At 55.1% G+C, this 26,353-nt stretch overlaps 1 protein-coding gene across 3 annotated transcripts in view; it reads left to right on the top strand.

Moving 5' to 3' along the window:
* PDE2A (phosphodiesterase 2A) overlaps nucleotides 1–26,353 on the top strand; it is a 94,048-nt gene that overhangs the window by 55,944 nt on the left and 11,751 nt on the right. For all 3 annotated transcript variants that reach the window (XM_040489244.1, XM_040489246.1, XM_040489245.1), the window contains 11 exons: nucleotides 5,692–5,781; nucleotides 9,732–9,820; nucleotides 17,148–17,257; nucleotides 18,101–18,156; nucleotides 23,434–23,493; nucleotides 24,077–24,230; nucleotides 24,408–24,460; nucleotides 24,655–24,729; nucleotides 24,840–24,881; nucleotides 25,438–25,506; nucleotides 25,749–25,879. In XM_040489244.1, coding sequence (XP_040345178.1) covers nucleotides 5,692–5,781; nucleotides 9,732–9,820; nucleotides 17,148–17,257; nucleotides 18,101–18,156; nucleotides 23,434–23,493; nucleotides 24,077–24,230; nucleotides 24,408–24,460; nucleotides 24,655–24,729; nucleotides 24,840–24,881; nucleotides 25,438–25,506; nucleotides 25,749–25,879 — 929 coding nt within the window. The remainder of the gene's footprint in view (nucleotides 1–5,691; nucleotides 5,782–9,731; nucleotides 9,821–17,147; nucleotides 17,258–18,100; nucleotides 18,157–23,433; nucleotides 23,494–24,076; nucleotides 24,231–24,407; nucleotides 24,461–24,654; nucleotides 24,730–24,839; nucleotides 24,882–25,437; nucleotides 25,507–25,748; nucleotides 25,880–26,353) is intronic.

The raw sequence follows: 26,353 nt of genomic DNA, 5'->3' as shown, positions 1-26,353 counted from the left end.
TGTCTCAAGCCACCCCTCAGTCCCACCTCACCCTCTGCTTCCAGCAAACCCGCTTCTCCCCTTCTTTGGGACCTTCCATGAGGGGGTTCCATTCCCCCCCGACAGAGGGGCAGGAGCCACTGGGAGGCTGTCCTCAGAGGCTGGGCGGGTCTCACCTGAGCAAGGATGATCAAAACAGGATGATCAAAACAGGCACCTTCCATAATATGTACTAATGTAGTATGGTGACAGATGGTGACTACACTTATCGCGATGAGCGTTTTGTAATGTATGTGATTGGCAGATCACAATGTTGTGCACCTGAAACTAATGTAATAGTGTATGTTGACTATTCAGCAGTAAAACAAAACAAACCCCTCCCAGGGCTCGCAGGAGGATTAGTGATAATGTATGTCCCTGAGTCTCAAAGTGCGGTCCCTGGGCCAACAGCAGCCGCAGCCGCAGCTATAAATGTGTTGGAAATGGAAATACTTGGCATCATCCCAGACGTACTGTATCAGAAACTCTGGGGGCGAGGCCAGCGATCTGTGCAATAGCCAGCCCTCCAGGGGATGCTGGTGGGCACAGATGTTTGAGAGCCACTGGTGGCCAGCTCGCAGCAGGTGTTTGAAAAAGATGCCATCCCTTTCCCCAAGTCCGACGCCCCAGTCAAGCCAGGCTCTGACATTTGTGTTATTCCAACTGTGGCCTGGGTCTCTGTCCTGCCTCTTCCTTCTGATCAGGTCTCCCAATGATCACCAAGCCTCTTTTCCCTATTCCCTTGCTCCTGACCCAGCTCAGGCTTGTTAAGGGAGGTCTGGGGGTACAAGACCTAGCATCCAAGGTGCAGCTCTTCTGTGAGTATTTGAGGCATGAGTGTCTGTTAGAGGCGGTTCCTTGGGCAGGCGGCAGGCATGGGTAGAAGCGGAAGAAGGGAGGAGGGCCTGCCTCTTGTTCTTCCTTGACATCTCTTAACTCTGCAGGGCTGGGCACCTGTGGGGAGCCGCAGAGTCAGGCTGGGGTGCTGGAGCCCAGGCTGGGGTCTGAGGCCCAGCCAAAGGGGGCTTCCATGCTCTGAACCCCTGGGAGGCTTCCTCTGGGGAGTTCTGTCAGTCACCCTCATACGGCAGCTCGGCTTGTCCGTGCTGGGCACAGAGATGGACAAATTCTTCTTTGCCCTAGAAGGGCCCCATTGTCCAGGAAAATAAGAGACTGTATATATAGATCACCAAAACAGGGGTCAGGAAGCAGGAGAATGTAGATGGCATCTGCCCTGGCACCCCTGATTTCCCCCATCTTGGGCTGTCTCCCTGGGTCCCTCCCATTCTGTGGGTACCCATCATGGGTCAGGTGCTCTCTCCCGAAGTTCTCAAGGGGGACTGCTTGGAGGTTTTGCAGGAGGAGTGGGTGGGGGCTGGAGTGTGCAGGGGAGAGATGGGAAGAGAAGCCATCTGAGAGGAGAGAAGACTTGGGGTGGGAAAAGATGTTGACCCTCATGGGGCTATGACAGGAGAGCAGCCTGTGACAGAAATGGGCATCAACTACGGGAGGCATGGAGAGAAGAGAGATCCACTTAGAGAGATTGGGAGAGACAGGGCCTGAGAGACACACACAGCCCAGAGGGAAAGAAAGAAGGATAGAAGCAAAGAGGGGCTCCAAGGCCCTGGGGATCTTAAAGAACACCCATGCTTCAGAGAAGGGGATACCGAGGCCCACAGAGACACATCCCCCCCCCCCCCAGGCCACAAAGGAGACCTAGCACAAGCAGATTTAGATGAATCAGTCCTTATGGCCAGTCCCAGTAATACAACTTGAGTCTTAGGAGGGACTTGGCCGTTGGGTTTGATGCTATTACCTTGTAGGCCACCAAGAGGGGCACTGTGAGGCTTCCTTCCACAGAGGGAGAGGTAGGCTCTAGGTTCCAGGCAGTGGGGAGAGCAATAGAAGGGTCTAAAGTGGTGGGAAAAGACCTAGAGACTCATGAAGATGAGAGAGGAGGACAGCTTGTGACAGTGATGCTGACCCTCAGGATGGGTATCAGTCTCTGCACAGGTAGCACCAGAAGGGCTAAGGCCAAGGTCTCTGGCTTTTACAATCCTAGGCACTAAGAAGGAATCAGAAGTAATTTAGTCTAGACCCTTCCCCTGCTCAAACAAGTATAGAGATGCCGATCTAGCCACACTACTGGCTCCGCAGGAGCCCTGACTCATAACAGACTCCCCTTTCTTGGTACCTGGGTTGAAAGACTAGTGCTCCCAGAGCAGCACTTGTCTACAGTGCTGACTGGCCCTATCTCCAACCACAGAGTTGCAGGTAGGAAGCCAGCGAAAGCAGGGAGGCTCCGTCCATCCATCCATCCATCCACAACGTGTTAAACTACAAAACCATAGAACTATATGTGCAGAGCTGGAAGGACCCATTTTTACTAATGAGAAAGCTGAGACTCAGAAGAAAGGGGCCTGCTAAGGCCACAGAGTTTCTGTAGTCAATCTGGGACAGGACTGGAAATTGCTGCTGTTTTCTACACACCACAAACTCTCCCCTGGGGTCTGGGAAATTGCCTGGTTGTTATGCTGATATTTATATTGGTGTTTGTTCAAAAAAAAAAAAAACTGAGAGGGCAGGAAATGTGACCTCCTTCACTCCACTCTGAGCCTGGGCTCTGTGTGTGTGTGCGTGTGTGTGCATTATATATATGGCTGTGTTTTTATCTATGTGCGTGCTTGTTTGTGTGAAGCTGTGTGCATGCGTGTTGGACAGAGGCGTGTGCATTCTCAGCTGCTCCACTGATTCTCCCTTCACGGAGGCAGCCACTTTGCTCTCTGAGTCCTTTGCATCATGGGCTTTGGAATTTGAGCTATTTCCTTCCCTGAGTTGATGCAGTGGAGGTGAAGTTGCTTGGAGATCTGGGAAGGATACAGGGAGGAGGTGGCATTCGAGCAAGCTTGAAGGCCCCTTTGAGAGTCAGGTATGAAAGTGGTCTTCCCAGCACCCCCCCTCCTGGGGCAGGCTGGGCAGGGCTGGGCCAGGAGGCAGATGGACAGAAGGATGCCAGGCAGAGAGCCTCAGGCTTCATCAGCCATGTCTGCTTCCTGCCCACTCTGGCCAAGGACGATGGCCAAGGATGTGAAGCCCCTTTCTGCTGCTGCCCCAACTTTCCTTTCCTGTGCCCCCGTCACCACCATTATCCTGCCCTTCGTCTGAAAAGTCACAGAAAGCTGACCAATCTGAACAAAGGCCAGACGGGCACCCACCAATTCCAGTAAAGGACAGGTCAGGGCATTCCCCAATCCCAGTAAAGGGCAGGTGGAGGTGCCCACCAATTGGAACAAAGGACAGACTATTCTCTCTAAGCCCCCTGGGAAGGGAGCTGGGGGGCGGGTGCAGAGCAGGAGCCAGACTGGGGCTGGACAGGCAGAGACTTGTGCTGTGGACCTGGTGCTGCCTGATGGGCTGGCTGACCACCAATGGGACATTCCTTCTCTTTGAGTCTTGGTTTCCTCATCTGTCAAATGGGAAGACTTAGCTGTCCCGAGATTATGGCTTTGAAGAGTTTCTGCCCCCATAGCAGAGCTTGGCCCCACTTCTCTAACTTCTATGGCATATACTTAATCAAACTGCACTGGAGGTCAAGGCCCCACAGGGCTCAGCTCGACTACCCTCCACCTCCTAATCCCCCCACCTCCAGGCAGGAACAGACCTAAATCAGCACCACCTTCTGGGGTCCTGCCCTGGGAGCCTCAGCCTGAGGAGCCTGGGTTGGCAGACTTAATTTGGAGATTATTTGGGACATGAGCCCTTTCTCCCTTCTTTAGTCTGCAGAATTGACCTCGAAAGGCCACGCCAGCTTATGTGTATATTGTGTGTGCAGCTGTTACTAAGTCCTGGCCCTGTGAACACATAAGGAAGTAGCTGCACCTGTGTGTGTGCCTGGAGGTATCTGAAGGCATGTTGGGTATTCCTGCAGAGATGTGGAAATCTGTGGCTGTGTGGCCGGGTATAGGTGGTGCTGAGAGTGTGTGAACTGGGATGAGGAGTGCCTAAGGGTTAAAGGACAATTAACCCAATTTGGGGATTATAATGTTTGGAATCAGCAGCTTCTGATGTCCAACAGCAGAAATGGATCTCTGTGACCAAGATGTGTCTTCATTCTTGAGCAGTGGGAGGGATCAGAGGGAGGCTGGGGTTTGGGGACAGCAATGCCAAGTGAGCATTCAGGGAGCGAGTCCACCCCTGCCGCCCATTCGTGGAAACAGGACTGGGTGGCCATGGGAATGAGGGAGAAAACCGAAGCCAAGAACATGCAAGGGTGAAACCTGTAGCTGAAGCCTGGACCCCGGTACAGGACTCCCATCTGTGGCCTCTCTGAAAGATGGGCACTTCGTCCATTCTTTCACACCCTTAGGGATAGGCAGCTTACTTCCTCCTTGTCTCCTGGTGGCCGATGCCTATGTAGCATGGCTCTGCGTAGATAAAAGTCCTTCATCCCATTGGGTCAAGGCCAGCCTCTTTCAAACCTATGGGTCTCCAGGCTGTCCCTGGGGCCACGGAGTCCCGTCCCCTGCTCAGGAAAGCCTGACAGATTTGGAGTCAAAGATTGTGACCCATGGGTCTGCTCTGCTGTAGGCTGGGCATCCCCAGACTCTCCAGTCTCAGGCACATGCAAAACTTGGTTTCTAGTTCCCTCCTTACATGGATCACCTGTGAATGAGTCTCATCTTGTCCTCACTTGGGAGGGACACAATGCGCTGGGGATGATCTAATCAGCCAATAGAGGTGGGAGAACTGTCATCTTCCCTATTTGGGATAACAGATCTTTATTAATATGGCCTGCAGTGTCAGCATTTTAATTTATTACCAGCCACACATACACTATGGGCTCAGACTGAGTTTGTGGTTCACTAAGACCCTCAACCCCGTAACTTTTTTATATGAATGGGGGCCAAGCCATGTCGCCTTCCTCCTACAGTTAACCATTTTGCTTTTTGAACACAGACCCAGCCATCCACAGAAAGGAACTTCAAGGGCTTGTGGGGAGGGCATGGCTGAGTGGACGGTATGAGTCATGAGCCTGCCTTGGCCCTGGATCCCCTGTTCCATTACCTTTCTTTTTGATCCCTGTGGCTTGGCCAAGTTAATAGAGTGAGAAGCGTGGACCTTTCTTCTGTTCCGGCTCTCCAAGGACAAGGCCTGTTCCTGGGATGGGAAAGCTGTGAGGCAGTCAAGGCTGACTTCTTCCCCCACTATCTTGCCAGGGGCTGGCCCAACTGTATTTCTCTCACCTTGTGGGCTCATGCACCCCATGGGCTCTCGCTAGCTCCCAGGATTCAAACTGAGGTTTTATTTGTTTGCTTGTTTTGCTTTGTTTTAATATGGAAGATTGTGCTTTTCCCTACTATGCCAGAGTTGTCCTTGGCTAAAGGACAAGAGGCCTGGGAGCTAATCTAAACTTGACCTCTTGACTCACTGTGAGCATGTTAAGCCCCTGGCCCTTCTCTGAGCCCCCTTTTCCCATCTGTAAGATGAGTGGACCTGGATACTCTAGGGTCGTAAGACTTGTTGGATTCTGAGATTTTGAGATCCTGGGATTTAAGTGTCTGAGAGACTTGGGCTCTGGTTTAAGCTGGGACTTTGTGCTCATAGCTGTCTGGGCAGATGGGGCTGCCCTGGCCTGCCTGGAGAAAACCCTCACTGCCCTTTCCTCTCTTCCAGGATGCTTTGCTGAGCCTGGGCTCTGTCATCCACATCGCAGGCTTCCAGCGGGCTGTCAAGGAGGCCCTTTCAGCTGTGCTCCCCAAAGTGGTAGGTGCCTTGCCCCACACTTTCCCCACCTCCCAAATCTTTGCCCAGCTCCTTACTGTGTACCTCACACAGAGTTGAGAAGGAAGAGGCAGGGTCCCTGCCCAGAGGATTCTCGCAGGGAAGGGAAGGGTTTGGGTAAGTGTTCTGAGAGGGCATTCTGGAAGAGAAGGGCTGAAACTAAGTCCCAAAGAATGAACTTACATAGGAATTCTGGAATATCAGAGACAGAACGGGACTTAGAACTTCATTGGAAAGATCATGGCTCAGATAATGGAAAGGATTCTCCTAGGATAATAGCTAGAACATAGTGGAGTCAAGTGGGCTTTAAAATATATAGCTGGAGGGGTTGAGGGTAGACATGCAGAAGAACTTCCTTGATCCCAGATCCCATTCCAGAGGTGCTAGAATGAGGCTCAGCTTTATTGAGTGAGTCGTGTGAAGTTAAAGTGTCCTGCCTGGAGATCGGAAGCTGGACAAGGTGACCTCTAGAAACCTTTAGGCTTCTCTCTGACCTGCCCCAATACCATGGATGATTGCAGATTAGGGGCAGGTGGAGGGTGGCTGCTTGGGCCCTGGTCCCCTTGGTTGTCTGGGCTCAGAGTGCCTTGGTAAGGGAACTGCGCCCCTCCTGAGCTGCCCCCCAGTCATTCCCCAACCTGGCTCCAGTGGCTACTGCTCACATCTTAGGCTGTAGGACAAGTAAACTTGCCCTGAAGACCTGGAGCAGCACTGTCTCAGCTGTCAGCCTAGTGGGGGGAAGGGGAGCACCGTCTGAACCTGCCAAAGGAGCACTAAAGACTTCCAGGAGGAAGAGACGCCTCAACTGGGTCCCACAGCTTGGAATCCCCTCTCCCCTACTCTAGACACCAGCCAGAGTCAGCCTCTGCCAAAACGTGACATCCTCCACCCCCACCTCCACCCCTGCAAGCCTATCATATCTGAATCTACTTGATGGATGAACCACTAGAGCCCCAGAGAGGGAAGGCACCTCACCCAAGGTCACACAGCATGACAGGGACAAAGGGGGATTGGCACCTAAGCATCCCCATTCTCTCTCTTCTGCTCTGCCTTCTCAAACCTTCTAGAAGTTCAGAGCCCTGGAGGAGGGCTAATGAGTGAGCTTTATTGAGTGTGAAATTGGTAGGAAGTGGGTGGTGTGTTTGAGCCCAAAAATAAATCCTCCCAGAGAAGGGTAGGACTGAAGCAACATCTGGCCTGGGGTGGAGAAACATCTGGAAAGGAGGGGGTGGAGAGGTTAGCAGGTCAGCATCTGCAAGGCTGCCCTGGGCCCCTCTGTGGCCATTGAGACTGTCCTGGGAGGGGTAAGAGGAGGTGACTGGCTACATCTTCATAGGCAGGGTGCCTGGTGGTTGTGCCAGTGTAGATGCCCTGTACTGGATTAATTGTATTTCCAAAGCTGGGGGCTTGGAAGACAGCTGTGGTTCAGACAGTTAGGTTCCTGGGACAATGGGACATGTCTACCTCAACTCATCCAAGAGACCTGTATGAGCTAGGGAAGCCCTGACTTTGGGCAGCCCTGCTTTAATTGCATGGAGGGTCTCAGTCCCTCCCCTCCCCCCAACACACACCCAGGAGGGGTGGGGAGATGGGAGGTGTGATCTGCACCCAGGGAGGGGTGGGTAGGCAAGAGGTCTAGTCTGTCCCCAGGGAGTGGGAGCAGGGATGGGGGGGAGCATCTGACCTGTCCCCAGGAAGTGGGGGGAGATGGGAGGATCTGCACCCAGGGAGAGATGGGTAGGTGAGAGGTCCGGTCTGCCCCCAGACAGTGGGGGCAGGGATGGGGAGGGGACATCTGGCCTGTTGCCAGGAAGTAGGGGAAGATGGGAGGGTCTGCTCTGCCCCCAGGAAATGGGGTGAGATGGAAGGTCTGGTCTGCTCCCAGAGAATGGGGGCAGGGACTGGAGGGGGTGGGTCTGGTCTGCCCCCAGGGAGTGGAGTGGGGGTGGGGGGAAGGACAGATGGGCGGTCTACTCAGTCCTCAGAGGAGGGAGGGAGATGGAGGTGTCTGCTCAGCCCCCAGGGAGGGGTGGGGCGCTGGGGGAGGGGTCTCCATACTCCTCCTTGGTGAGGAGAGCCTCTGGCACCTGGCTCCCTCATCAGCACCCATTGTGGCAGGCAGCCCCGAATGCAGATGGTGCTGATGTGTCTGAAATGGTTCCCTCCTTCTCTCCAATAAACTCAGCTAATTTTAACCCAGAGGGCTGAGAGTGAGGGGGTGGGAGATAGAGGGACATCCGGAAGTGATGAGGATCTGTCCTCCCAGGCTCCCCACCCCTTGTGTACCCACCTCTCTCTCTGCCCCGGGAAGACTCACTGTGTGACCCTGTGTGCCGGGTGGTCTCTTAACCTCTTTGGGCCAAATCCCTCAGGCCCCTCCCAGGCTGCTGCAAGGATTGGAGGACAAGAAGGAGGCTGGATATAGATGAGGAGAGGCCTCCCTCCCACTGATTTCTCCATCCCTAAACTCCCAGCCTAGACCCTTACCCTGGAGGACGAGGGGCCTCCAGTTCTGGCCTGTGACTTGCCTCTGTCACTCTTCTCAGGCCCTATCATCCCCAGCCCATACCACCAATGAACTGGCTCAGGTTCTCAGGAAGCAGGACTGGAACTGGGGCTGGGAGGGCGGGGGCAGCCAAAAACAACAAGAGTGGCTGGCAGGACTGTGGACACCCACAGTGGCAGAAGGGCCGCTACTTCAGCTGAGAGGGATTCCACACTTACTGGCACACTTACTACGGGTGGGCCTTCAGTGCCTGGCTCCAGTGTCATCTCCTCCAGAAGCCCTCCCTGGTAGCGCAGCAGAGAGGAGAGATCTGCCTGCCCGCACCAAGAAAACAGCGCCCCTCGGGATACTTACCTGGGTGCATGGGTACCCCTCGGGGTCTTCTGGACAGCACCAGCCTCTGGGTCTCCCTCCCTCCGCACCCAGAGTGTGCACGGTGGGGCGCTCAGTGAGGCTGGGCTGAATGAGCTGGTTACGGATCCCTCGGGGTGACCAGTCCTGTTTGGAGGGGATGTCGATTTTTCACCCGTGGGGCAGTGGGGTTGCCGTGAGGGCAACCACTTCTGCCAAGACCTGGCCTGCAACCGAGGCCAAAATGGCTCTGGGCCCTTGGGGAAGGCAGACTGACAAGCTGAAGACTTGACAAGCTTCGAAGAGAGCTTTGATCTCACTCTGGGGAGTGATCACTCCAAAATGCGCACCTGCTCCTCTCTCTCAGGGCTCACAGCAGTCTCCTCCAAATGTTTATAGGCCCTGCTGACCCTAAGACAACCTCCTGTGTCCCCTGCCTCCCCTGTCAGTTCCATAAATGCTCTGTGCTCTTTACACTGCCTGCCTGCTACTTGGCCCAGAAGCCACTCTTTGTGCCTCACCGACTCCCAGAATGTGTTTCATTTTTACTGTAGTTACAGATGTAAGGTCACTTCCTCCGGGAAGTCCTTCTGGCTTGAGTCACAGTGTGTGGTTTCTTGTAGAATTACTTGTGTCTCTGAGGTAGGAGGGACTCTTCCAGGGTGTTCTGAGCCCCTCTTGGCATTTAGCCCTGCGTAGACCACTCAGTTGTTTGCTGAGGCTAGAGTCCCAGCAAACTGAGGTGGGTGGTGGGTGAGATTTGTCTGCACCTTCAGTCCTTCAGACTCTTTCCCCAGCACTTTGGATTTGGGGTGATAGACAAGGAAAGCCTGCAGGGTCACAGGTCACTGCCTGCCCAGAGAACCCCCTCCAAGAGGAGAGGGCGAGGTGTAAGTTCATAAGGGACTTTTTCCACCATGGCTACATGTTAGAATCACCTGGGGAGTAAAAACAAACAGATGCTTGATCCCACTCCTAGAGGGTCTGTGACCTTGTCACTCAGATCCATGTCTGGGCTGGGACAGGGCTGCTGGGAGGGCTCTATATAGGGTCTCATGAGTGCCTTCTGTCCTAGGAGACTGTCTACACCTACCTTCTGGATGGGGAGTCCCGGCTGGTGTGTGAGGACCCCCCCCATGAGCTGCCCCAGGAGGGGAAAGTCCGGTGAGCCATTTTGCACCCCACTGCCTCTAGCACAGTCAAGGATCTCAGGCCTGGGGGACCTTCCAAAGTCATCCAGTCTGATCTCCCCCACCTGACCTTGACCTCAGCTTCCCTGCCAGCTGGGGTTCCTTGGCTGGGTCACTGACACCCCCCAGAGGGGAGAAGCAGTGTCTTTTCTCGTGTTGGGGCAGTGGACAGCACAGGGAAAGGGCCAACTGGTAGGTTTTCTTTTAGAAACCTGGAGAGCTCTTCTAAATTGCTGCAGCCTCCTCAGAGCCCAGTCTCAGAAGGTCAGGGCTGCAGTTTATCAGTTAGAACCCAGCAGGCTCTGAGAACTGCCTGGGAAGTTCTCACAGAATCACAGAATGCTGGACCTGCGGGAGCACATGGTGTCAACCCGGTATGTGAGAGCAGGGAGAAGGAGATCAGAGACAGTGTCCTGCTGTGGGTTCTGAGCCTGACTGCCTGGGTTCAAATCCCAGTTCCCTTTTACTAGCTGTATAGCCTAGGGCAAGGTACTCAACCTCTCTGTGCCTCCGTTTTCTTGTTTGTAAATGGCAATAATAATAGTACTTATCTCATGGGGTTGTTGGGGGTGAATTAAATGAGCTTAACACAGCACTTAAAACTGAATCCATAAGAAATGCTAAAGGTCTGGTTTTACTTTTGTTATGATAGAATGTTGGAATCGCTGACTTTAGGAACATCGGGCTCAGTGCTCTGTGGTCCCCTGATACCTCTGAGCCTATTGAATTCAGCCTCCTTATCTTCCAGATGGGCAAACATCGTGAGACGTGTCCAAGGCCACATACCTGGTGTGAGACAGAGGCAGGCCTGGGACACCGTCTCCTGGCTCCTGGCCATTTGGGAGACAGCGAGGGGAAGTGGAGCTTGTCAGATGAGAAAGTGTTGACAGGCAAGAGTGCTGGTCCAGAGGAAGGCAGGCCACGGAGGACATGGTCACTGCCTCGTAAGCACCGCAGGGCCATCATGGGCCCAGGGAGCACTAGGCCGGGAGCTGAGGGCCCAGTGGGCACCAGTGAGGGTGTTACTAGAAGGGGAGGGCTTTTCCAACAGGCCAAGCAGTCCAGCAATGTGGCTTTTTCAGGTGGTAGCTGAGACTGGCGAGACGCTCTCCTTTCACAGAAGCCATGGAAAGAATTGCTGTTTAGGGATGCCAGAGGTTCCTGAGGCTAGGGATGTGGGTGGTTTTGAGGCTCCTCCTGGTACTTGGGACCCTGGATTCCTGGATGCTGGCCTCTCTCTAGCCCTTCCCCATGGAAGGGGCCGGTGCCTCTCCAACAACCCAAGAGCTTTCCCACCTCCGGTTCTCCCATTTGGCTCCCCCATGGCGTGGGCGGTGAGTGACACTGTCCCCTTCAGTTATCTCCTGACAACTCCCTTCAAGGACTCTGTGAACCAAGCCGGCCATGCCTTCTCTGGCTTCTGCAGTCCCTTCTGTAAGACTGTAAAATAGGGCTGGAAGGTCTTTGGAATCTTAAGGAAAAAGAATGCTGTAATAACCCCCTTTCTCCTCTGAGCCAGCACACCTACTGCTAAGAACTTTGCTTCATATGAGCTTGCTCCGTCCAAGAAGTTTCCTCAAAGTGGCCCAGGAAGGCCTTCCTGGGAGAGGGTTGCAGGATCATGGGCTCAGAAAGCAGGAGGGGAGCATGATGGGTTTACTCCGCCCCTTCTGAGCCTGCAAATGCTCCCCTTAGGTTTTCTGCTGTGAGGGGGGTGGATGGGGTGACTTTGGTCCAGGCATCTTGGAGGGGTCTCAGATCTTTTGCATCAGCAGCTCTTTCAGTATCCCCTGACCCCCTGCCCCCACAACCACTTCAGACTCAGTAAAGCTTTTGGAAAAAGTAACAAGAAGGAAAGAGAAGGGAATGGGAGGGGAGGGGATGGGGAGAGGGAAAGGAAAGGAGAGGAGAGGAGAGGAGAGGAGAGGAAAGGAAAAAGGAGAGGAGAGGAGAGGGGAGGGGAGGGGAGAGCATGGGGGGAGGGGAGGGGAAAGGGGAGGGGAAGGGGAAGGGGAAGGGAAGAAGAAAAAGAAATAAAAGGCAATTAAAAGTGAATGTTCCTTGAGGCGCCTGGGTGGCTCAGTCGGTTGAGCCACCGACTCCAGCTCAGGTCGCGATCTCACAGTTTGTGGGTTCGAGCCCCATGTCGGGCTCTGTGCTGACAGCTCAGAGCCTGGAGCCTGCTTTGGATTCTGTGTCTCCCTCTCTCTCTGCCCCTCCCCCACTCATGCTCTCTCTCTCTCTCTCTCTCTCTCTCTCTCTCTCTCTCTCTCTGTCTCAGATATAAATAAACATTAAAAAAAATTTTTTTTAAAAAGTGAATGTTCCAATGCAATTGGCCCAGAGTTCAGTGGAGATGGGGAGGTGAGTGCCTGCTGGGAGACAGGGCTCAGAAATCAGAGAAGTCAGAGGAGGAGAGGCTGGTAAGGGGCAAGAGGGGTGAGGCAGTACACATCCCAGGGGACACAGAGATCAAAACTCCTTCAATCTGGTAAGGATAGGGGGTGAAGGTTGAGGTCAGTCCCGTCTTCTGAAATCTGTGCTATGCTTGCCCTCTCCGTGTCTGGTGTTGAGCCCACCCCCTAGACAAGGGCTAAGACCTAGCTCGGTATGTGGAAGAGGGAAGAACACTGGAATGGGAGTCAGATAGGCCTGGATCCTACCCTGGCCCCATTGCTGCCTCCCTGTGTCCACTTCCAAGCCTGTTTTCTTATCCCTAAAACAGAGATAACAGTAGGACCTGTCTTTTGGTGTCATGAAGTAATGGATACACAGTTCCCTGTACACAGTCAGAGCTCAGTGGTTGCTGGCTGCCCTCCACCCCCAAGTCTCAATTTCCCCATCTGGGTGACCTTGAGAAAATTACTTCCCTTCTTGCTTCATTCAGTCTTTTTCTATAAAATGGATGGGGCTTGGTACAGAGTCCTTCCAATGGTGACCTTTGCAGTTCTGGCCCCAGCAGCACACTGGGCACCTGCCTCAGGCTGAGGCTGAGGCAGATGCCCAGTGGAGGGGGCCCTGCTCCAGGAAACCCTGGAGGGCTGGCAGGGCTGGCAAACAGCAGCAGGTGTGAATAGAGTCGGGTCATAAAGACAGATAAGGACCCGGGGGTAAGGGGCAGAGGACGGGCTCAGGGAAGTATGAGGGAGGCAGGGGAGACATCCAAGGGACAATGGGGAGGCCCCTCCTGCCACTGCCCCCTTACCCCTGTGGGCTCGCAGGTGCCCAGTTTCATCCTCACCAAGTGTTTTGGGTTCCCTGCCCCCCTCGTGCTGGCTCATGCCCTCTTGTCCCTAGCAAAGCCCTTCCCTGTGTGGCTCCATCTCAACGGGCCACATTTCCCTAATCTCCCACAGCCCAGCTGGAGGCGCTCTAGGAGGCCCGCTCCATAGTTCCCTGACACTAAGGAAGATCCAATTTCCAGAAAAGGTGTCTGGCCATGACAGCCTCCCTCAGGGATGGGTCTTTCCACAAGAAGAAACACGGGCTGGGAGTCAGGAGACCTGGGATCCGGGGGGGTGTCCTGAGATCGCGCTGGGCCCCGTCCACTCCTGGGAGACAGTAAGACACTACAATGTCTGAGGGCTGGTCCAGCTCTGAATTCCAAGAACTGGAGGGGAGAACCTCCTGGAAGTCTTCGTCTCTCTCTTGTTGGAGGCCCCTCAGTCTCCCAGCCTATTTCAGTCCCCAGCCCTGCCACCTTCCCCTTCTTATTGTGTCTCCTGCCATCTTGAAGCCTCTCGTGACCCAATGCTGAGTGTGGCAGAGTCTGGGGCCTTTCAGCTGCCACGGGGACACCACCCACACCCGCCCCAGCTGCTTGTCTCCCTCTGCTACCATTTGGGGGTCCCAGGGCCCAACCTTGACACATTCCTTCCTCAGAGCTGACCTGGTCCTCTTTTACCGCAGAATCTGTGTTCCTCTGATTTGTCTCAAAGGACACAGGAAATAGTCTCTTCCCATCTCCGGAATCTCACATTCTGGGAGAGGGAAGGGGAGGGGAGGGTCCAGGTTCTGGGCTGAATCATAATTTGTCCCCTAGAGAGATGAAAGGTCAGAGAGAGATTGAGGCCCTAGGAGGTGGGGGGGGGGGGTGCTCAGTAAAGGGGATGGGACCTCACCAAAGAAGGGGCTCAGAGGAGGAGGAGGGGGCCTGGGCACTCAGCTCTTTCCAGGCCATTGACCCTACCAACAGAGAGCCTTTTTCTCCACTCTTGCCACTAAACAAATAATTGTTAAAGGAACAGAACCGTCATAAAGTACACGCCCGTTCCTCTCCTCACTCTGTGCCCATCTGTCTTTATCGTCACTGGGACAGCCATGACCACCCAGGCACCAGGGCTGAGTCATTAGCCTTCAACCTGTACAGCTGGCCCCTGGCGTGGAGTCCCCTCACCCCCACCATCAGCCTGGCAGGTGGAGGTAGGAGGCTGGAGTCATCAGGAGGGGAGATGAGGCAGGGCAGAGGGTCCTAAATTGAGGGAGGAGCCGTTGGGGTGTGAGGGTAGACAAACACCCACCCTCATCTAGGTGGAGGAGACTCAGCCTGGGCCCTCCCTTTCCCCTTCCAGTCTGTGGGTGTCTTTAAAACTTCCAGGGGGACAACAGTTCTGAGAAGGGTGCAGCAGAGGAAAAGGGCTTGAATGGGGGGTGGGCTGAGGTGAGCATTGCCCGGCACAGACCTGCCTGGGACTGTGGGATGTGGCCAGGCCAGGGAAGGCAGGTTGCACAGCAAGGTGCCAAGGTTAAGGATTTCTGAGGGTTTAACCCCCCGGGAGGCCCCAGTGTTCAGTGAGAGATGTGGGCTCAGTCAAGGTTGATCTGCCCAAGCCCCGCCTCTCCTCTGCTGACCAGGGACCACTGAGACCAGAGGCCCTCCCTTACAAGAGGTTTCCAGTCTCTCAGATTCTCCCTCTGTAGTGAGAGTTTTGCCCAGCAGCTAAACTGATGCGCCTGAAAGCAAACCTGACCTTTACTTTCCCCAACTCAAGTCCCTCCTGGTGCTCCCACTGCCCTCAGGATCATGCCCAGCGCCTCAGGGCTCTCTCCAGCCTCGCTCCAAGCCGTCCAGACACACTAATCTTCTTGCAGTTGGGCCATCCGGCAGACACATGTTCTTTCTCTCCTCTGAGCCTCTACACATGCAGTTCCATCTGCTTGCACATCCCTTCCTGCCTGCCTTGACCCAACTCAGCATCACCTCCTCCAGGAAGCCTTCTCTGATACTAATTCCATGGGGAACAGTTGTGAGAGATGCATGGGAAGCGATTCACTCATTGGATGGGGGAAGTGAGGAAGAGGGAGGTAGCTGGGACAGTTTGTGGACAAGCCACAAGGGACCCGGGGGATGGTTGTGCCACTTTTTGGTGGTGGAGAGAATAAATTCAGGTTGGGACTGGGTGCTTTTGACAACCTCGGGACATCCAGGGCAGGCTTCCAGGAGGACTTTGGGTATCTGGGGTCTGGAGCTCATAGAGTTGGGACTGGAGAGTCATGGAGCCATGAGCACAGAGGAGGGAGTTTTGTGCAGAAAAGAAGAAAGGCTTCATCAGGTTCCTGGGGTGTGGGATAGAGGGCAAAGCCAAGGCAGCCAGCCCCTGGTTGGGGCAGGGTTGGGGGAGGAGGGATGTCAGGGGTCAGAGAGATGAGAAACTACAGCTGTTACTGACCAACAACGGATGGACCAGCGCCACCTTGGGGTTGCCCAGTAACCAGACAGTGCAAGGCCAAGTGGCTGGGTGAGTTCGACAAGAGGGGTTTGGCTGAGGGTCACCTGCCTCCAGGTGGCCTGGCCCCTGCCTCCATGAAGACCCCACCTTTATCAGTTTAGTCTCCAGGACCATGGCTGCATTGCCCTCCTGCCACCCTAGATTCCTATTCCTTCCTGGGGTGATTGGCACAGTTGGACAGGGCAGAGCTGGGGCCTAGCACTCCCGGAGCCTAATAGCCCAGCGTGTGAGGGCTAGAAGGTGGGACACCCCACTGGGTCTTGTAGATTTTGAACCAAGAGGCCAGGAGTGAATGGATCCAGTTCAGAATGTGGCGTGAACTTTACCAAGAAGCTCAACCTCTTAGTCCTCAATTTCTCTAGAGGCCGTGACCTCCTAATCAGGAGGCTTGTAGGCCACCTCCTCTCTTTTCCTCATCTGGCCTTTGCTTGGCTCCCCTTAGTGACCCCACATGCACACACTGGAGTCCCAGCCCCCCAAGGCTTCGCTTCTCTTCAGGCCAGGCAGTTCCTACAAACACAATTAAGTGGAGGCAGCGTGAGGGATGAGGAACCCAGGACAATTAATCATCGGAGTGACAGTTGGTGAAAAATCAGGCATTTAATTCAGCAGGAAGAGCTAGAGGCGGGTTGGGGGGGGGTAGGGTGGTATGTGTAGTGAGGGCAGAGAGAGACTCATTCTTCCTACATCACCTACCCCCACCCGCTGCCCCTCCATCACACCTACACCCATTCATACGAATCCCGTTGGAAACTCACATCCCCTCAGGTCTTTAGGAAGGTTCAAACACACCAGCCAGTTAGGAGTATGGGCTCTGGTGCCAATTGCCTGGGTTCAAATCCTGACTCTACCACTTATTAACCATGGGATCTTGGATAGGTTCCTAACTCCCAGTGCCTTAGTGTCTCTGCCTGAAAATGGAAATGATGATAATATTTAATTCATAGGATTGTTGGGAATTCTGAGTCAATCTCTATGAGTTGCTTGGATGGTGCATGGCACATAGGGAATGGAGGGTACTTTAGTTACGACAATTACCTCTGGAGTCCTCCCTCCTGTGCTTAGCGCTGAAAGTTGCTCTAGAATGTTTTCCCCCCGCTTCTTTTAATTAAAGTATGGTTGACATGCAGTGTAACACTAGTTTCAGGTGTGTAGAATGGCTTTCCTGAGGATTGAGCTGGTTAGGGTTCTCCTCTTCTCCACACTCTTTCTCTCTGGGAGGCTCAGAGAGGTAGGCCCCTTGCCCAAGGTTAAGTAGTGGCCACAGCAGGATTTAAAAGAGGCAACCTTTTAAAGTAAAGCTCTGAGCCCTTGCTTTACTTGCCCTGGGGGACCTGCACGGGGCCCCAGGGTACTTTCGCATACCCACCAGCAAAGAGGCACCAGAGGCCAGACTGTGGCTGCCTGCCTCTTCCACATGACAGGTCAGGGTTCCTGTCTCTTCCCCTATGGCCGGTCAGCTTGTCTAGATCCTTGCAGATGTGCAGAGTCCAGCCTGCTGTGTGCCCCCAGGTTGGGGCCTGCACCTTTTTGATCCATGGACTGAGAGGTGGGATCACATCCTCTTTTCAGAGAGGCTGTGATCTCCCGGAAGCGGTTGGGCTGCAATGGACTGGGCCCCTCGGACCTGCCGGGGAAGCCGTTGGCCAGACTGATGGCCCCACTGGCTCCTGATACCCAAGGTAAGGACTGGGAACTGGGCAGGGGCAGGGAGGGACCGTGCCCCTGCTCCCCAGATCCCATCTGTCTTCTATCCCTGTCTTCATCTCTCTGTCTCCTTCTTCCTCTTGCTCTGTGTCTTCAGCAATCCCCTCATCTAATTCTCTCTCTATTGTGCTACTAACTTCTCTGAGCCTCGATTTTCTGATCTATAAAATGGGGATGAGAGAACCTACCTTGAGGGGGTGTTTTGAGGAGGAGCAAATGAGATAACGCATGTTAAAGGCCGGGCACATACTAGGGCTCAGTGGCCAGTGGCCGCGGTGGTCACGTGCTTGTGTCTCATGCTAGATGGGCTGTGTTGTTGTCATGCTTTCTCTGTCACTGTCTCTATTTTTCTTTCTCTTCCTCTCCACACCCCCTGTCCGCCATGTCTCTCTGCCTCGTGTCTCAGTCTCTCTAGGTCTGTGTCCTCTGTCTCGATGTGGAAAGTGCACAAGACTGGGAGTCAGGAGACCTGACTTGCTGTGTGATCTTGGGCAAGTCACTTCCCCTTTCTGGACCTCAGTTTCCCAATCTGTAAAATAGGGGTGCTCAGCCTTACCTGCCTCCTGCTCTCTCAGGGTTGCTGGGGGTGGTCACAGGAGAGTTGTAACATGAGGGGGCTTCCTTCCATGCAGGGGACATTGCTGTGGTTGTTCTGTTGCCGCCTCAGGACCCCCCATCTCTCTGGGTCTCTGGGTCTTTCTGTGTCTCTGTCCCGGCCTCTCTGTCTGTGTCTTTGTCTCCCCCACCCTGGGGCTTGGCTCCATATCTCTGAGCCTCATTGGCCCCACAGGACCACCTCATTGCCCTCTCCCCCTCAGTGCTGGTCATGCCGCTGGTGGACAAGGAGGCTGGGGCTGTGGCAGCCGTCATCTTGGTAAGAACAGTGTGGGGTGGGATGGGGGAGTGGAGACCAAGGGAGGGATAGCGGATGGAGCCTGTCTAGGGTGTGTGTGAGTGTGTGTGTGTGTGTGTGTGTGTGTGTGTGTGTGTGTGTTACAGCAAGCCGGGCTGGGGTTGAGGAAATGGGGTCTAGGAGGAGTCTGGCTTCTCCCACACCCCAGCACTCTGCCCTACCTTGAATGGGCAGGACTCAGTCACTGGCCCAGTCAGCAACTTCCAGAGACATGTACAAGTCCCTTTTGCACTTCTCAGCCCCATGGAGCTGTTGGTGCAACCCTGACCTTACTTCCTCTTTGGCATCCTCCCAGCTGGGTTGGGGGCCAAGAGCTTTGTCCACAGAGGGCCTGGAAGACACTGAGGAATGATGGATGGACATGGCCCTGACAAGTAGAGATAGTATGAGAAGTTCAGTCAGATTCCGGTGGCCAGAACTCAGGAGCAAGAGGGGGGGAGGCCCACCCGGAGGGGCTGCCTGGGAAGGCATCCAGCCCCATGGCTGACCAGGGCGGTCTTCCTGGAGAGGGAGATGGAGGGGAAAGGGGCTTTTGTGGGAAGTGGGGATGCCAGGCCTGGGCAGGGGAGCGGGGTTGGGGGGGTGCAGTCAGGCAGAGAACCCAGGCCGAGACGCCCCCTGCCCTCTGCTGCCCCCTGGCGGAGCTCATCGGGTTTCTGCTCCACAGGCAGGGTTTGGCTGAGCCTGGTGGAGCTGGTTCAGCCTCTCTTTCCTGCTCTCCCATACGGGAGGTGGGCATTCAAAATCATTGTCCTGTCCTAGAAACCGAGGGTTAGCGCCCCCATATCGCCACTATTGGGGGTCCGCTTCCACCGCACCACCTCAATAAGGCACAGACTAAGGGGCGTGGGCAGATGAAGAGTGGGTCCTCCTGAGCCCGTGGGACTCCTCCAGAGCTCATTAAAATGGAATTAAAGGTTTCTGAGGCGCCTGACCTTTCCTGAGCTGCTGGCGGGGGAGGGTGGTGGGAGTGGGGGGGCGGCCGCGGTGGGGGGCAGGAGAGGAGAGGAAGGAAGGAGTGCTTGGCTTGGTCTCCTAGAAGCCCCATCTGCCTGACTGAGGGAGCTGCCGGCCCCTCGGTTTCTCCGGTTTCTCCGGTTTCTCCGGCAAGCTGCTCCCCCACCCCCAGCTTCTGTTCCCGCAGGGGATGGATCTGCTGTTGGCACAGAGTTCTCAGCACGGCTTCCCTCCCTCTTTTGGTCCCAATCTGTGCCAGAGCTGGTGGCTTGGAAGAGGACCAGGGCCAGGGGCAATGTGCAGAGGTGGGCAGCGGGAGGTGGTGGTAATTCGGTTCCCCACTTCTGCGGAGGGAGAAGAGTCTGGGGGTGCCTGAGAAGGATTTCCTATGGAGGGGCTGGGTCAGAAGGGCAGCAACTCCAGCAAGAGGAGGACATTTGGAGTTTGCTCATCTTGCGGGCAGGAGGATGGCTGCCATGACCGCTGCTCACCTTGGCTCAGGTTGAGCTGGGAGTCCAGGCTTCTGCTTTCTCCTGGGGGGGGAGGGGGAAGGCCAGTGTGTATGTGTGTGTTGTGTGCTGGGGAGGCAGAGGGGCCACATTAAATTTAATTCACCCTAGCAAAAACCCTGCTCTAGGTATCCCAGCTGGGTGTAGGGAGGGTGGCAGAAAGAGGAGTGAGACCCATTTCTGCTTTCTAGAAGCTCAGTCTGGGGGAAGGCAGGTACAGCCTCAGGCTACAACTGGCCAAATGGAATAAATGCTGCCAGCAGGTGCTCCAGTGGCAGAGGCTGGGGCAACAAGGGGTGCCTCGTGGTGGACGCAGCATTTGAGTGGGGCTTTGGGGAGTAGGGGGGAGGCTGACAGGCAGACTAGAAAGGGTATTCTAAGAGGAGGGAACAGCGTGAGCCGAGGCAGGGTGGGGAGCAGGGTGGTTGGAAAAAGAGCTTGATCCAGGTGAGGCTGAGGTGTGGAATGTGTGCTGTTGAGCAAGATGTTACCTGGGGCTTTGGCTGTTAGGAGGAGTTCCTGACAACTGTCTGCCCACCTCCTCAAATACCCTGGGCAGTGAAGAGTTTGTGGTTTTTTTAGGAGCTCTTGACAGGTGTTTAGATTATTCACAGTCCGCCTCTACTCCAAGCCTGTGCCTTCCGACTCAGGTAGAAATGAACTTCCCCAGGACACCCCTCTCCCCGACACATACACATCTGATGTGGATCTCACGTCCTTCGAGAGGCAGCCCAGGCAGCCACAGCCCTCCTAACTGCTACCAGATCCTCAGGGCAGAGGGTACAAAGGGTAAAAGGAGTGCCACAAGGCAGATATTTTGGGAGGGCTGACTCACCAGCTACTTCCTCCACAAGCCCCATTCCCCTCTCGGAGTCTTTGTTTGCTCTTGGTATCCATTTACCCGTCCTTCCAGCTGTCCTTCCATCCACCCATCCATCCATCCATCCATCCATCAATGGAAGACATATTTCTTGAGCACCGCCAGGCATTGTGTGCTATAGGTGCTGCAAACAGCAGTGACTGACCCCTGCTTTCACAGACCGTACCGTCTGGAGGGGTTGGGAGACAGACCTCAAACAAGTGAGTGAAATAAGGATAGAATTAGAAATGATGGTGAATGCTAGCAAGGAAACAGGGAGCCCTGCAATATTGGAGCCTGATGGAGAAACGGTCAATGGAGGGCTCTCTGAGGAATATGCCAGCCAGGTGCCGGGCTGCCTGGCTGAGTGCTGGGCCTCTGCACCCTGTAGTTCAAGGTGCTTTGATTGCAGATTCTTCGTGTGGAAAGAGTCTTTAGCTCTATTTTTCAGTTCTGGGATAATAAGTCCCAGGAGTGGGCGGCCCCTGGTCTCTAGCATTTGATGCGTGATTTATGCCCATTCTTCTCTTCAGCTGTGCCAGTCACACCAGCTCCTTACGTGAGGATGAGGTGTTCGTTCAGTTAGCCATGTTGAACTTCATGTGGGTGAGGGTTATAGGGGCTGTGCTGGGCTCTCAACCCTCTCCACAGCCCCAGTGCCCACCCCTGAGTGTTCCGCCGGACCCCAGACACATTCCCTAACTAACAAGAAAGAGTAGCTTGCAAGTGTGTGTTCCTGTTGGTGAGCAGAAAGCCACGTGTGGATGTTGGTGATTGTGTGTTTGCAAGTGGGGGGCCAGAAGTGTGTGCGTGGCTCTTGGGTGTGTGGACCCAAGTATCCTGTGTACAGGTGCGCATGTGCACGTATGGATGGTGTAGATTCTGTGAGTGTGCGTGTGCGGATGTCTTTGAGTCTGGGACTGTACTCTGTGTGCGCATGTGTGCACACACGCCTGAGTATCTCCATGGCAAAGCGAGTGTATGGGCAGTGCGGAGGGTTTTCATGAGACTGTGTATGTGCGCTTGTGCACATGCTGGGTGGGGATGGGCTGAGGCAGCCCAGGAGCGTGTGCTGGGCGGGTGGGGTCCAGTGGGTGGGGGTGGGCTCTGCGATTCCTTCCTTTTCTCCAGCCCTTTTGAAGCTCTCCTTCAGTCTACCAGCTCTGTACTGGCACCAGGCTGTATTGCCAACCCAGGAACTAGTTGTGCCCACAGCCCTGCGGTGGCCGGGGGGGGGGTGGTCCCAGTCTTCCCTTTTCCTGAGAAATGGGTCAAGGCAGAAGGACAAAAAGGATAGCACAGTAAAATACCAACATGTTTATGTAAGCATACACAAATGAATCATGCCCTCAGTCTCTTTCAGCTCCCTGTCCTATGGGAGTCATAGATGGCGCTTCATCCAGAGCTTAGCCTTCAATACCATTTTTGGTCCACAGATGCTAAAATCTGCCCCATGGGTCCCCAGTACAATTAAGCTAAAGTCCAATTCCTTAGCCTTGCATTCAAGACTCTTCCCCCTGCGGCACCATGGACCCCACCCCGGCCCTGGTCCTCATATCCCTAGGCCACCTACCAGCCAGGACTGCCAGGACAGCCCCTGCCTGCAGTGTCCCCCCCTCTTTAGGCCCCACATTTCCTCCTCATACTTCAGTGCCAGTTCTGGAAGCCTCCCAGATGCTCTCCCCTTCTGAGTTCCCACAAGCCTTCGGTTCTCACCCACAGTCTGCCCTCTCCTACTTCCTCAGGTATGAGGTTCTGCACCCCTCCAATTGTATCCCCCACTCCACCCTGCCCTGCCAGACTGTGAGCCTTCTGAGAACCTGCTGGGCTCCTCCTCTCCATCTGCTCCAGGCAGGGTACCTAGAGCAGAGGCGGGCAGGGGCTGCTGAGTGGGGAGCTGAGGATGAAGGAGGGACCCCATGCAGGCACTGTGGGGAGCCCTGCAGGTGGTGAGCTGCCCTGAGTCAGCGCAGGAAGCTGGTGACAAGGTGGGGAGCCTGGCTGGCAGGGCCTGCAATGGGACCCCAGACTACCACCTCTCTCTCTCTGTCTCTCTCTCTCTCTCTCTCTGTCTCTCTCTCATTTTTCTTACAAACTGCCCAAGCAGGGGTAGGGGGAAGGGCCTTCACAGAGATAAGATGGGCTGAGGATATTCCTGGTGACTGACACAGGGAAGTTGGAGAGGGATGGGATGGTGGAGGTTGGGGGATGGGAGGGGTGAGAGTGGATCCAAAGAGGGGAAGGTATAGGCAAAGGAGGGGAGGGAGTAGGTGGTGCTGTCCCAACTCTGCCACTTCCTGCTGTGTAACCTTGGCCAAGGCAATTCCACCTTTCTGGGCCTTGCTTTATATGCAGGGTAGAAGCTTGCCTTGTGGGCTAGTGAGAGAATCACATGGAAGGCAAGCACTTTCTTTCTCCTTTCTTTCATTCATTCACCCATCTTCCTCTCAAGTTCTTTAGGCACAGCAGGTGCATCTTAAATGTTGAACCTCTTCCCTTGCTCCAGACTTTGGGGTGGCTCAAACCCCAACTCAGAAAAGGTGGAGCTGGAGGCTGAGACTAATACCACTGATTCCATAATCAGGGCTTAAGGTTTCTATGGGCTGAGAGATGAAAGAGGGTCCAGGGTAACTCCCTTCCTCACTAAACACCTGGACAGTGTTGTTGATGGGACAGTGACTGAAAAGGCAGGGATCAGAAAGGTTCTATTTCTTTGGGTTAGGCCCAGAAGGCTTCCTGGAGGAAGGAGGAGCTATCTGCTTGGTCAGAAGGATGGGCTTCTCACTGAAGCCCACAGACTGGAGTGTGTATGTGTTGGTGGGGACAAGCGTGTGCTGGGCATGAGGAGGGCACTCTGGCAGAGACAGGAGGCTAGGGGAGGTCATAGCTGGTCCCCCTCTCATATTCCTCCAGGTGCATTGTGGCCAGCTGAGTGACAGTGAAGAGTGGAGCCTGCAAGCCGTGGAGAAGCATGTGAGTGAGGGTAGGGCTGAGGTAGGATGGGGGCTGCTGAAGGCCCTCATCATAGCCGGTGGGGAGATGATCTGGCCAGGGAGCTGGACAAGCAGTGCAGCATCTTTGGGCTGTATGACCTTGAGCAAGTCACTTAACCTCTCTGAACCTCAGTTTCACATCTGAAAATGAGGATAAGGATAGCACTGACCTGCTTATGGTACCGGTGAGATGAGGCAACACAAACACCTTGTCAATACTTAGGAAAGACCATGCCCTTCACGATAATGAGGCTCTTTCCTGGGATTTTACTCCCGTGAGTGCTAGAGACACTGAGAAATCTGACCCTGCCCTGTCTTGTAAGAGCCTGGGGGCAGGCGGGGGAGACAACCCTGTACTCAGCTGTTCAAGGGCGGAAGGATGCTCCTGGGGCAGTGGGAGCCCACAGGCGGGGTGGAGCGCTGAGGGCTGCGTTGTTTGGGACCAGGATGGGGATGGTGGGCTCCCCGCGACGGAGAACGGTTTGAACAAGGGCGAGGGTCCCGACGCGGTGTGTGCGGTGAAGGTGGGACGAATGACTCGCTGACCGCCCTGCTCGTCCCAGGCTCTGGTGGCCCTGCGAAGGGTGCAGGCTCTGCAGCCCCGGGGGCCTGGCGCCGCCTCGGCAGCAGTCCGGAACCCCCCGGCGGGGGTGGCGGGAGACCAGAAGGGCGGTGTGGCTCACACCGACCAGGACCAAAAGATCCTGCAGCTGTGCGGTAAGGACCCCGCCCAGCGGGTCTAACCTGGAAGGGAGGGGCCTCTTGGAGGTGGTGCGGTCTGGGTTGGGGAGCCAGGTGGCAATTGGAAGGGAGGTCCATGGGCTGGGCGGGCAGGTGGAGCACCTCTGGGGAAGTCTGCGAGCCTTCTCTCTGACCGGCGCGTCGCCACTGCAGGGGAACTCTACGACCTGGATGCCTCGTCCCTCCAGCTCAAAGTCCTCCAATACGTGAGTGCCCGTGCCTCTCCCCCTGTGATCCTCCAGGGACCTAGGTCCCAGTGAGCCCTCCTTCTCAGTTCAGATTCCGACGCCCTGCCCCTCCTCTCTCCTCCTTCTACCTGAGGAGCCTCAGAGAGGCGAGAGCTGGGGAGTGGGGGTGGCCCTAGATCCGCCGTCAGCCCCTCTCGGTCCCTGCATTTCAGCTGCAGCAGGAGACCCAGGCATCCCGCTGCTGCCTCCTGCTGGTGTCCGAGGATAATCTCCAGCTTTCCTGCAAGGTGAGGGCCCAGGTCCACTATGGGGCTGGGCGGGGGGCTCAGGTCGCCGAGGGGAACAGCCTTGCCCACCCTTTAACTGCCCCCACCCCCACCCCCGCTCTGCCGCTTAGGTAATCGGAGATAAAGTGCTGGAGGAAGAAACCAGCTTTCCGGTGAGTCTCGCCACCGTCCTCTGTATTGGATTCTGTGGGAGCAGTTAAGGCCAGCTACACACTCCAGAGATCTGCCCAGAGAGACTGGGGTCTCTACTAGAATCTCTTGGAATCTGATGGAATTATCTGGATCTTGGGATCTATTAAGAAATGTTATAAGAGGTCACGATCTTTCATGAACAGGATCCATTAGGAGAGCTCTCTTACAATCTATAGAAAGGCTTACTTGGGGCCAGTTCACTTCTGTTGGAACATTTCTGGATTTGGCTCTCTCAGGATCTTTGAGATCAATGAGAATCCTTGGGGTTTGCTTTTCTCTCTCCTAATTAGGTTAGACCCTAAAGTCATCCAAAGGGGATTCTAGTCAAGAGCAGACCCTCACCCCACCCCACCCTCCACCCCCGCCCCCCAGTGTTGACTCTACCCACCATTTGGACTTACTGAAGAAGGTGTCTGGAAGGTCTGGAAACTTCCAGACTTGGGAGGGGGGTTGAGTCTGAGGTCACCTGACCTTAGAGAGAACTAGGCCCTGGCTCAGCCTCTCTTCACTCTCCAGTTGACGACAGGACGCCTGGGCCAGGTGGTGGAAGATAAGAAATCTATCCAGCTGAAGGATCTCACCTCGGTAAGCCATGGCCTGGCTGGACCAGGGGACGAGGCAAAGGGACAGGGTCTCTGGGACAAGGCAGCCTGGGAATGGGGGAAACAAGCCCCAGGGACCTTCTCCCAACCCATACCCATGTCCTAGGGTTTCCCATCTCACAGAGGTCCCTTAGAACTGCCTGTTGCAGAGTGTGGTGGAGGGCTAGGGGAAGGAAGCATGGTCCCTCCCTCCTTCCCTGCCTTGACACACCTCCCCCTTTGCAGGAGGATGTGCAACAGCTGCAAAGCATGTTGGGCTGTGAGCTGCAGGCGATGCTCTGCGTTCCTGTCATCAGCCGGGCCACTGACCAGGTGGTGGCCTTGGCCTGCGCCTTCAACAAGCTCGGAGGAGACTTGTGAGTCTTGGTGGGGTGAAGTGGATCAGAAGCTGAAAGACTGGGCAGGGCTCTCTACTAGGGTAACAGGGAAGGGCACCAGGCAGGGGATACTGCCCCAGCAGTGGTGGGTCAAATGGTTTGTTGCTGCAAGAGACTATGGGATTGTGAAGGTGCCAGACCCTTGCAGCTGCTGGCTGGGGTGCAGGTAATTGTTGACTCTCCATCACCCATTTTGGCTTATTTCAAATCACGTTGAGGTCCAAATGAGTTCCCCTTCTGTCTGCCCACTGCCTCCAGTTTGGGCTATCCACTGCTAGAGTACTGGTCTTTCCCCCACTTGCCATCACCCTGTTTGGCTTTTCTGCTGGGAATTGGCTGACGGAGGGGTGGTAAGTTCTGGGATGGGTGAACTCCTTGGGATCCACAGAGCAGCAATCACACTGTGGGCAAGGGCTAAAGGGAATAGGCTGGGGGGCTGGGCTAAGCTAAGGG

This window comes from Herpailurus yagouaroundi, unplaced genomic scaffold (assembly GCF_014898765.1).
Source record: "Herpailurus yagouaroundi ecotype Mexico unplaced genomic scaffold, PumYag 180, whole genome shotgun sequence".
Lineage (NCBI taxonomy): Eukaryota > Metazoa > Chordata > Mammalia > Carnivora > Felidae > Herpailurus > Herpailurus yagouaroundi.
This window is presented reverse-complemented; position numbering and strand designations above follow the sequence as displayed.